At 43.2% G+C, this 12215-nt stretch overlaps 1 protein-coding gene across 3 annotated transcripts in view; it reads right to left on the bottom strand.

The window, feature by feature from the left end:
- Positions 1–12215, bottom strand: part of LOC138677390 (uncharacterized) — a 66916-nt gene that overhangs the window by 16389 nt on the left and 38312 nt on the right. For 2 of the 3 annotated variants that reach the window (XR_011320882.1, XM_069767475.1), the window contains exons 2-4: positions 5177–5211; positions 2116–2237; positions 1993–2020 (exon numbers count right to left, since the gene is read on the bottom strand). Coding sequence is in view for 1 of the 3 variants with exons in the window: in XM_069767475.1 (XP_069623576.1) it covers positions 1993–2020; positions 2116–2237; positions 5177–5186 (160 nt within the window). In the remaining 2 variants the exon portion in view is untranslated. Of the gene's footprint in view, positions 1–1992; positions 2021–2115; positions 2238–5176; positions 5216–12215 lie in introns of all 3 variants that reach the window. The other variant, XR_011320881.1, reaches the window with a different exon arrangement.

Below are 12215 nucleotides of genomic sequence, written 5' to 3'. Positions count from 1 at the left end.
AACCCCATTTATAAGGCAAGAAATCCCACTTATTTAAACTTGACAGGGCGCACCTGTGAAGTGAAAACCATTCCCGGTGACTACCTCTTGAAGCTCATAAAGAGAATGCCAAGAGTGTGCGAAGCAGTCATCAAAGCAAAAGGTGGCTACTTTGAAGAACCTAGAATATAAGACATATTTTAAGTTGTTTCACACTTTTTTTGGTAAGTATATAATTCCACATGTGTTAATTCATAGTTTTGATGCCTTCAGTGTGAATGTACAATTTTCATAGTCATGAAAAAACAGAAACATTTTTAAATGAGAAGGTGTGTCCAAACTTTTGGTCTGTACTGTACATCCGAGTCTCGCATGGTAATCCCCGGCCCTGCACCCGACACTCAGGAGCCGAGAGTGCGGCTCCATGTATAGCTATGCGGCTGCATGCTCCGCTCCGGAGTGCAGGTGGCAGGGCCGGGGATTACCATGCGAGACTCGGATGTATTTCTCGCATGTGTGATCCTGGCCTAATGGCGGCTACAATGTGGCGGTATCGCCCTGGACACACGTGGGTTAGCTGTCACCCGGTGTGTACTTGCGATTAGCTCTGTTGCTTCACAGAGCCACAGTACCACAGAGCACCAATGCAGTACCCTGTTAGCTGTCACAGGGCACAGCTGAATCAGCGCTAGTGTTCGCTCACAAGACTCAGCCCCAAGGACGTGGGGTAAGAGTCTCTCTAGACCCACTAAGCGCATGGTGTCGCACCAGCGATGCCTGGAATACTCCTGACTAAAGATTTAGAACACAGAATGCAGGCAGCATCGCACTAAACACACTGACTAATGAATTAAGCGCACTGGTTGCGCATGGCGTCGCACTGGCGAACACCATTGATAGACGCTGGTTATCATGCACGGTGCTGGCAATGGACTATTTGGTGCTGTATTAGCTCCAGTCACCCTAACTCAGACACAACATGAGGGAAGGGGAATAATTAGGAGCTTGCACCAGTAACATTCATGCATCCATACACGCCATGATTTTGTGGCCGTGCGATCCTTTTAAAGCCCCGCAGCCTTCCTGGACCTTGCAGATGGCCCAATCCAAGCTGCTTGAGGTCCTGAGCATGTGACCTCCAACCTCCAATGAGAGATCGTCTCTCGGGCATGCTCAGATGGAGAAAATCAGGACTTAGTCCCAGGAGCGTCTGCTTGCCGCTGACTAATGGTGGTTGAAACTGAAAACTGAAAATAAAGATTACACAACAACCACAAGACAGATTTCATCACCAGGTATCAATGTAATCAGTATAACGGCGCCAAGCTGACACTATCTGTACCGTAGTTTACTGTGCACAATCCTGCTGAACTCCTTGAAGTGTACCTAAGAAAAAAGTTACAGACCTCTCCATTCTTTGTGGATGGGGAACTTATGAAATGGGTAGGGAATCAAATACTTAGTTTTCCCACTGCATGAGGCCACACACAAGTTCTTCACCCTTAAATAGGGTGGAGGGATTTATGGTAGTCTGCGCCACTTTTAAAAATAAAGGGTTCTTCTCTTCAATCTTCTGGAGCACACGGCTCATCTGCCTTCCTGCTTCCTGCTTGTCAGGGGGCAATGCTCTCCTCATGATTGACAGCTTGGACCAGCAGCATAACTGAACTCCCTCAGATGCTGAGACTCCTCTTCCTCTGCCGCGTGGCAAATGCTCAGTGGCACTGAAGCTGAACAGATCTTCCAGTGTCACAGCAGCTCCTGTATAGAAAAGGGCTGGCAATTCTTCACTCATTGTCTATGAAATTGGCCCACTCCTGATAAAATGCAAAGATGGCGGAATCCTTTAAGTAACCAGCAGTGACCTTTAACAGCCATCAGTTGTTGAGAATGGAGAGAATTTTCAATAAGAAATCAATTTTAAAGTTGCATGCTATTACTTCCTATTAATACCTATTTTAGAAGCTCTAGAAAAGGATTATTGTAAATTATAACGCTAGGACATTATTTTACCTTCGTCTTTAAATATAATTTCTTGTACCTGAAATAAATACATAATAAATAATTATATGGATTACTCAAATCTAATATCTGTACCAGACAAATGGTGGACTTTTGGGTACAGAGATTTCTGACCTTTGTCAGGTTTTCCAGTTCGCGGGGAACAGAGGATATGGATGGAGCGTGCATATCGTGGTAGGCATCAGCATATTGCCATTGGGGTTGTGATTGGGTTTGGATAGGAGGAGATTCATATTCTGAAAAATGCAAAAAGAAAAGTCTAAAAAAGACAAGTGTGAAGCATACATAGAGCATAATATATATAAGCGGACGAGCAGCAGAGAAAGGAATAGTCCCAACATATCACCACTGAACTTGTGGCTTCCTCAGAGGTTCTTCAAGTCTGACATTTCTGCCTAAAACAATTGTGAGGCAGTGACTCATGTCACAGGTAAGGATCGCTGTGTGTTTTCCCCAGATTGTGCGTGGAGATGGATGAAGTCCATAGGTGTGCATGGCATTCACTGATTTCCGATCAGGGTTTTCCATGTGGCTGAAAGCCACAGGTTTGTTTGTTAAAAACCCTGAAGTAATGAGTATGGGTGTGTCAGGTGTCAGGTGCAATGTCAGTGTCAGTCTGGTGTGTGCTGTTGTGCAGAGCAGAGGCCTGCAGAGCGCTGGCTGAATGTGTGAAGCAGCACAGGCCAGGGGAGCCAGCAGCTATGGCAGCTGAATAGCTGGGCACCCGCAGTGTACACAGCGATGCAAGTCGTCCATGGTAACTGGTCTCGGATGTTGACAGTCCGGTGCCCAGAGGTGGATGTCCTGTGCCCAAAAAAGTTGATTGTGGACAGTTCTGTGCCTGGAGGTGAACCAGAGGTGGATGTCCTTTGCCCGAAAGAGGACTGGCATCTGTAACGATTGCAAACAGGTGGATATGGTGCCCGGCTGCTATCCAGAGGATATCCTGGGCTGTGTACGGCTGTGTGAGTAAAGAGACTGCGATACAGCAGTGCAGGACACACACGGGAACTAGTCACTGTCACGTTGTCCGATATTCACCTCTCTGGCCGGTGCGCTCCCGATGCTGTGCCTCGCTGTCGTCCGTCCGGGTTCACTGGCTCTCGTCTCCTCAGCGGGCCGAGCATGCATAGATGCACTCTTTTCGCTGCTGGAGCTTCTGGGAATTCGTGACCCGGTGACTCCACCCCAACATGGCGGCGCCCATCTGATATTTCTGTTCTGCGTCTTGTCAGGTAAGACGTCTAAGTATCTATTTGTCTCGCCAGCTTTCTTGCTGGTGCCTTCTTTGGTTCCTCAGGCTCCCTGTCGCTGTCTCCTTTGCTTTGTCTCTGCCTCATCCCTTCCATATTGTCTCTGTTATTCCTTCCAGCCCCGTGCGTCAGCCGCTCCTGTCAGTCCTTTGTCTTTGCCTTGTCCCTTTCATATTGTCTCTGTCATTTCTTCCAGCCCTGTGCCTTTGCCACTTCCATCCAGTCCTGTGTTCCCCGTCGTTCCTGCCAGTCCAGTGATCCCTGCCATTCCTGCCAGCTCTGTGTTCTCTGCCATTCCTGCTACCTCTGTGTCTCTTCCATTTCCACCAGCCTTTTGTCTCCACTGCTCCCACCTGCTCTGTGTTCTCTGCCATACCTATCAGTCCAGTGTCCCCTCCGTTCCTGCCTGCCCTGTGTTCTCTGCTTTACCTGCCCGCCCATGGTCCCTTCCGTTCCTGCCTGCTCCAAGTCTCTTTCTTTACCATCTTCTCCTCTTCCTTGGCCAAGCCCTTAGTAGCCCCTTTGGCTCCGCCAGTTGTGGTCTTCATCCTCCTTTGGCCTGTTCCAAACACTCCCTGTATAGGGTGTGGATTCATCTGGTCCGCTCGTCCTCGGAGGCTCTGAAGCCGCAACCCAGAGGGTCAACTTCGCGGATTTTCCTCCCAGTATCGTGATAGTCAGTGGAGGACTGGCATGTGTAGTGTCTGCAACATATGAAGCTGTATTTGGAGACTGTAATATGGCGTGCAGTCGCCCCATGGATCCTGGACAAGGAGAGGTTCTGCGTGTTTAGGGACTGCAATTTAAAAACCATATGACGTGTAGTGCTATGAAACGGGCACTGAGACGAGATGCAACTGTGTGTATTGAACTTTGATGACGTGTACTATAAAATGCTATGCAGCTTTATGTGTGAAGATAACACATTAAAGAAACTTTTGTGTTTGAACTTTGTGGGTCACTGCCTCTTCACTGCGTACGGTGCTACCGCGGCATTACACAAATTATATCCATTTGCTCCCCAGTAGGCAAAACAATTTTTTTGTATCAAACCTTTAAGGGAATCTGTCACCAGGCTTTTGTTATCTGATCTGATGTGGCAGAAGACAGAATATTAAAAATAATAAAGAAAATAAAAAATATGGTTATTTTCACCTTCCGATGGTCCCCGATCTCCTCAGGGGACCTGGGAATGGAAGCCGCCGCGTGCACCGCTGAGGAGATCGGGGGCCGTCAGAGGGTGAGAATAACCATATTTTTTAATTTAATCCTTTTTTTCACCGGAACATTTTTTTTAAAGTCTCCCCTCCACCAGATCCTGGGTACCATCCGCACATAAAGAATTCAATTTACGCATGGTGGACATAGCCACATGCATAAAGTGAGCATTCCAAAGCAATCCTATGGCTGCGTAATCGCCGTGATTCCGCAGAAATAATTTACACACTGCATTCTTTTCTGCAAAGCGTTTCCGCTGCAGAAAAAACGCAGAATAGGCACAACAATTGCGGAATGCCATTAAAAGTAATGGGATGCTTTTTGTTAGCGTTTTCGCAGCATTTCCGCAGCAGAAAACCACAGCAAAAATGCTAAAAAACGCAAAAAATCCTGAACGTGGGCACATAGCCTAAGTTTTCTGAATGCTGCAAATAGTTTTCTCTGCTGCAGTTCTCTGAATGCTGAGCTCTGCATAACCCCACCCACACAACTGATTGGCAACTTTCTGTGTGTACACTGTTGATAGGCAGAAACTTCCAAACTGTTTTGGGGGTGTGGTTGGACTACCTGGGAGCAGGCTTTCTAGTCCTCTAGTGAAAATCACCAGCAGATGATTTTTTTTTAACAAAAAAAAGTACATCATGCAGCCCAGAAAGTGACACATTTTAAAAGTGTTCATTTTAAAAGATATAATGTTATCTTACCGTTTGTCATTGCGGCTTGCAGTGTCCAGTAGGTTCTACCTTGTGAAATAAATGGATCACTTTTAGAGAAATGTGTAATATACAGATCGATATGCTGATTGGAGGGACTGCGGAAAGGTGGTCCCCCACAAACAGAATGTTGATTACCTATTCTAAGCATAGGACATGAACAAGACCACAAAAGAAACACATGAACTTGTGTCTTGTGTAGTCAGAATGGACAGAGACTTTTTTTTTAATAAAAGTATAAAATAAAACTTTAAAGTTAAAAAAAGTTTTTTCCTTTCTAATTGTACATAGTGTATTATATCATTTATATTGATACATTGAAAAAAACCTAAATTATAAGATGTTCCCAAAAATGTTTCTACCCTTTAAACCCCATTGAAAAGAACAAAAAATAACAGAATTGTTGTTTTTTTAGTTACATTACTTACAAAAAATGAAATAACAAGTCATCAAATAAGCACACTCACCCAAAATGATATCAGCAGTAAAACACACACAAAAAAACTATATAAATTTGGAATCATTTAAACCATATTAATCTGCATAAATGTTATCACATATAATATGTGGTAAAATAATAATAGTAAAAATAATAATCCTCATAATAATTCCAGCATGTCTTCTAATAGTTCATTTGGTCTTACATAAAAAGTATGAAAAGTGATCAGACTTAACCCCTTAGTGACAGAGCCAATTTGGTACTTGATAACCGAGCCAATTTTTGCGATTCTGACCACTGTCACTTTATGAGGTTATAACTCTGGAACGCTTCAACGGATCCCGCTGATTCTGAGAATGTTTTTTCAAGACATATTGTACTTCATGTTAGTGGTAACATTTCTTCGATATTACTTGCGATTATTTATGAAAAAAACAGAAATATGGCGAACATTTTTAAAATTTTGCAATTTTCAAATTTTGTATTTTTATGCCCTTAAATCAGAGAGATATGTCACGAAAAATAGTTAACCCCTTAAGCCCCGAGGGTGGTTTGCACGTTAATGACCGGGCCAATTTTTACAATTCTGACCACTGTCCCTTTATGAGGTTATAACTCTGGAACGCTTCAACGGATCTTGGCGATTCTAACATTGTTTTCTCGTGACATATTGTACTTCATTTTAGTAGTAACATTTATTCGATATAACTTGCGTTTATTTGTGAAAAAAACGGAAATTTGGCGAAAATTTTGAAAATTTCGCAATTTTCCAACTTTAAATTTTTATGCCCTTAAATCACAGAGATATGTCACGCAAAATACTTAATAAGTAACATTTCCCACATGTCTCCTTTACATCAGCACAATTTTGGAACCAAAATTTTTTTTTTGTTAGGGAGTTATAAGGGTTCAAAGTTGACCAGCAATTTCTCATTTTTACAACACCATTTTTTTTTAGGGACCACATCTCATTTGATGTCATTTTGAGGGGTCTATATGATAGAAAATACCCAAGTGTGACACCATTCTAAAAACTGCACCCCTCAAGGTGCTCAAAACCACATTCAAGAAGTTTATTAACCCTTCAGGGGTTTCACAGGAATTTTTGGAATGTTTAAATAAAAATGAATATTTAACTTTTTTTCACACAAAATTTATTTCAGCTCCAATTTGTTTTATTTTACCAAGGGTAACAGGATAAAATGGATGCCAAACATTGTTGTACAATCTGTACTGAGTACGCTGATACCCCATATGTGGGGGTAAACCACTGTTTGGGCGCATGGCAGAGCTCGGAAGGGAAGGAGCGCCATTTGACTTTTAAATGCAAAATTGACAGGAATTGAGATGGGACACCATGTTGCGTTTGGAGAGCCACTGATGTGCCTAAACATTGAAACCCCCCACAAGTGACACCATTTTGGAAAGTAGACACCCTAAGGAACTTATCTAGATGTGTGGTGACCACTTTGACCCACCAATTGCTTCACAGAAGTTTATAATGCAGAGCCGTAAAAATAAAAAATCATATTTTTTCACAAAAATGATCTTTTCACCCCCAATTTTTTATTTTCCCAAGAGTAAGAGAAGAAATTGAACCTCAAAAATTGTTGGCCAATTTGTCCTGAGTACGCTGATACCCCGTATATGGGTGTAAACCATTGTTTGGGCGTATGGCAGAGCTCGGAAGGGAAGGAGCGCCATTTTACTTTTCAATGCAAAATTGACTGGAATTGAGATGGGATGCCATGTTGCGTTTGGAGAGCCCCTGATGTGCCTAAACATTGAAATCCCCACAAGTGACACCATTTTGGAAAGTAGACCCCTTAAGGAACTTATCTAGATGTGTGGTGAGCACTTTGACCCAACAAGTGCTTCACAGAAGTTTATAATGCAGAGCCGTAAAAACAAAAAATCATATTTTTTCACAAAAATAATCTTTTCGCCACCAATTTTTTATTTTCCCAAGGGTAAGAGAAGAAATTAGACCACAAAAGTTGTTGTGCAATTTGTCCTGAGTGCGACGATACCCCATATGTGGGGGTAAACCACTGTTTGGGCGCATGGCAGAGCTCGGAAGGAAAGGAGCGCCATTTGACTTTTCAATGCAAAATTGACTGGAATTGAGATGGGACGCCATGTTGTGTTTGGAGAGCCCCTGATGTGCCTAAACATTGGAACCCCTCACAAGTGACACCATTTTGAAAAGTAGACCCCTTAAGGAACTTATCTAGATGTGTGGTGAGCACTTTGACCCAACAAGTGCTTCACAGAAGTTTATAATGCAGAGCCGTAAAAATAAAAAATCTTATTTTTTCACAAAAATGATCTTTTCGCCCCCAATTTTTTATTTTCCCAAGGGTAAGAGAAGAAATTAGACCACAAAAGTTGTTGTGCAATTTGTCCTGAGTGCGACGATACCCCATATGTGGGGGTAAACCACTTTTTGGGTGCATAGCAGAGCTCGGAAGGGAAGGAGCGCCATTTGACTTTTCAATGCAAAATTGACTGGAATTAAGATGGGACGCCATGTTGGTTTGGAGAGCCCCTGATGAGCCTAAACATTAAAAACCCCCACAAGTGACACCATTTTGGAAACTAGACCCTCTAAGGAACTTATCTAGATGTGTTTTGAGAGCTTTGAACCCCCAAGTGTTTCACTACAGTTTATAACGCAGAGCCGTTAAAATAAATTTATTTTTTTTTCGCAAAAATTTTTTAGCCCCCAGTTTTGTATTTTCACAAGGGTAACATAATAAATTGGACCCCAAAAGTTGTTGTCCAATTTGTCCTGAGTACGCTGATACCCCATATGTGGGGGGGAACCACTGTTTGGGCGCATGGCAGAGCTCGGAAGGGAAGGAGCGCCATTTGGAATGCAGACTTAGATGGATTGGTCTGCAGGAGTCACGTTGCATTTGCAGAGCCCCTGATGTACCCAAACAGTACAAACCCCCCACAAGTGACCCCATATTAGAAACTAGACCTCCCATGGAACTTATCTAGATGTGTTGTGAGAACTTTGAACCCCTAAGTGTTTCACTACAGTTTATAACGCAGACCCGTGAAAATAAAAATTCTTTTTTTTTTTCACAAAAATGATTTTTTAGCCCCCAGCTTTGTATTTTTACAAGGGTAACAGAATAAATTGGACCCCAAAAGTTGTTGTTCAATTTGTCCTGAGTACGCTGATACCCCATATGTGGGGGGGAACCACTGTTTGGGCTCATGGCAGAGCTCGGAAGGGAAGGAGCGCCATTTGGAATGCAGACTTAGATGGATTGGTCTGCAGGCGTCACGTTGCATTTGCAGAGCCCCTGATGTACCCAAACAGTAGAAACCACCCACAAGTGACCCCATATTGGAAACTAGACCTCCCATGGAACTTATCTAGATGTGTTGTGAAAACTTTGAACCCCCAAGTGTTTCACTACAGTTTACAACGCAGAGCCGTGAAAATAAAAATCCTTTTTTTTCCCACAAAAATGATTTTTAGCCCCCCAAATTTTTATTTTCCCAAGGATAACAAGAGAACTTGGACCCAAAAAGTTGTTGTCCAATTTGTCTCGAGTACGCTGATACCCCATATGTTGGGGTAAACCCCTGTTTGGGCGCACGGGAGAGCTCGGAAGTGAAGGAGCACTGTTTTACTTTTTCAATGCAGAATTGGCTGGAATTGAGATCGGACGCCATGTCGCGTTTGGAGAGCCCCTGATGTGCCTAAACAGTGGAAACCCCCCAATTATAAATGAAACCCTAATCCAAACACACCCCTAACCCTAATCCCAACTGTAACCCTAACCACACACCTAACCCAGACACACCCCTAATTCTAATCCCAACCCTAATCCCAACCGTAAATGTAATCCAAACCCTAACCCTAGCCCCAACCCTAGCCCTAACCCTAACCCTAACCCTAACCCTAACCGGAAAATGGAAATAAATACATTTTTTTTAATTTTATTATTTTTCCCTAAGGCTAGGTTCACATTGCGTTAGGGAAATCCGTTTAGCACTAGCGGATTGCGCTAACACAATGTCTTTTTAGGTGTCGTGTTTAGTGGTCGCGTTAACGTCCCCGCTCTGGAAGATCGGGGATCGGACCTCGGGCGCGCCGCGGACGCTGCAAGCAGCGTCTGAGGCGCGCCACAAAAGAATGGCACCTTGCTAGCGCGAGCCGAAAATGGGACGCTCTAGCGATGCGCTACACCTGAAAATCACATTGCTGTCAATGGTTGTGCTAACGGACCCGTTGCACGGCGTTAATTGTGACATTTTCGCCGTGCAACGCTGTCCGTTAGCGTTAACCCATTAACGCAATGTGAACCTAGCCTAACTAAGGGGGTGATGAAGGGGGGTTTGATTTACTTTTATAGCGTTTTTTAGCGGATTTTTATGATTGGCAGCCGTCACACACTAAAAGACGCTTTTTATAGCAAAAAAGTTTTTGCGTCTCCACATTTTGAGACCTATAATTTTTCCATATTTTGGTCCACAGAGTCATGTGAGGTCTTGTTTTTTGCGGGACGAGTTGACGTTTTTATCGGTTACATTTTCGGACACGTGACAGTTTTTGATCGCTTTTTATTCCGATTTTTTTGTGAGGCAGAATGACCAAAAACCAGCTATTCATGAATTTCTTTTGGGGGAGGCGTTTATACCGTTCCGCGTTTGGTAAAATTGATGAAGCAGTTTTATTCTTCGGGTCAGTACGATTACAGCGACACCTCATTTATATCATTTTTTTTATGTTTTGGCGCTTTTATACGATAAAAGCTATTTTATAGAAAAAATAATTATTTTGGCATCGCTTTATTCAGAGGACTATAACTTTTTTATTTTTTTGGTTATGATGCTATATGGCGGCTCGTTTTTTGCGGGACAAGATGACGTTTTCAGAGGTAACATGGTTATTTATATCCGTCTTTTTGCTCGCGTGTTATTCCACTCTTTGTTCAGCGTTATGATAATAAAGCGTTGTTTTTTGGCTCGTTTTTTTTTTTTTTTCTTACGGTGTTCACTGAAGGGGTTAACTAGTGGGCCAGTTTTATAGGTCGGGTCGTTACGGACGCGGCGATACTAAATATGTGTACTTTTATTGTTTTTTTGTTTTTTTTTTATGTAAAGAAATGTATTTATGGGAATAATATTTTTTTTTTTCTGCTTTATTTAGGAATTTTTTTTTTATTTTTTTTTTTACAAGTGTGGAAATTTTTTTTTTTACTTTTTCACTTTGTCCCAGGGGGGGACATCACAGATCACCGATCTGACAGTGTGCACAGCACTCTATCAGATCGGTGATCTGACATACAGCCGGGCAGGATTAGAGCTGCAGCTGCAGCCTGCTCCTGACCCGGAAGTGCTCCCTGCAGGACTCGGATGCAGCCCGGCGGCCATTTTGGATCCGGGGACTGCAGGGAGAAGACGCTCGGTACACGGTGAGCACATCACCGTGTACCGATCGTCTCAGGGAAGCCCGCAGGGAGCCCCCTCCCTGCGCGATGCTTCCCTGCACCGCCGGCACACCGCGATCATCTTTGATCGCGGTGTGCCGGGGGTTAATGTGCCGGGAGCGGTCCGTGACCGCTCCTGGCACATAGTGCCGGATGTCAGCTGCGATAGGCAGCTGACACCCGGCCGCGATCGGCCGCGCTCCCCCCGTGAGCGCGGCCGATCGCATATGACGTACTATCCCGTCCATGGGAATTAAGTCCCAGGTCACCTGGACGGGATAGTACGTCATATGGGATTAAGGGGTTAATACATATCATTTCCCACATGTCTGCTTTACATCAGCACAATTTTGGAAACAATTTTTTTTTTGTTAGGGAGTTATAAGGGTTAAAAGTTGACCAGCAATTTCTCATTTTTACAACACCATTTTTTTTTAGGGACCACATCACATTTGAAGTCATTTTGAGGGGTCTATATGATAGAAAATAATGAAGTGTGACACCATTCTAAAAACTACACCCCTCAAGGTTCTCAAAACCACATTCAAGAAGTTTATTAACCCTTTACGTGCTTCACAGGAACTGAAACAATGTGGAAGGAAAAAATGAACATTTAACTTTTTTTGCAAACATCTTAATTCAGAACCATTTTTTTTATTTTCACAAGTGTAAAAACAGAAATGTAACCATAAATTTTATTATGCAATTTCTCCTGAATACGCCAATACCCCATATGTGGGGGTAAACCACTTTTTGGGCGCACCGCAGAACTTAGAAATGAAGGAGCGCCGTTTGACTTTTTCAATGCAGAATTGGCTGGGATTGAGATCGGACGCCATGTCACGTTTAGAGAGCCCCTGATGTGTCTAAACAGTGGAAACCCCCCACAAGTGACCCCATTTTGGAAACTTGACCCCTTAAGGAACTTATCTAGATGTGTGTTGAGCACTTTGAACCCCTATGTGCTTCACAGAAGTTTATAATGTAGAGCCGTGAAAAAAAAAAATCGCATTTTTTCTACAAAAATGATCTTTTTGCCCACAAATTTTTATTTTCACAAGGGTAACAGGAGAAATTAGACCACTAAAGTTGTTGTGCAATTTCTCCTGAGTACGTCGATACCCAATATGTGGGGGTA

This window comes from Ranitomeya imitator, chromosome 4 (assembly GCF_032444005.1).
Source record: "Ranitomeya imitator isolate aRanImi1 chromosome 4, aRanImi1.pri, whole genome shotgun sequence".
In the NCBI taxonomy this organism is placed as follows: Eukaryota; Metazoa; Chordata; class Amphibia; order Anura; family Dendrobatidae; genus Ranitomeya; species Ranitomeya imitator.
Note: the sequence above shows the minus strand (reverse complement) of the source record. Positions and strands in the feature narration are given on the sequence as shown.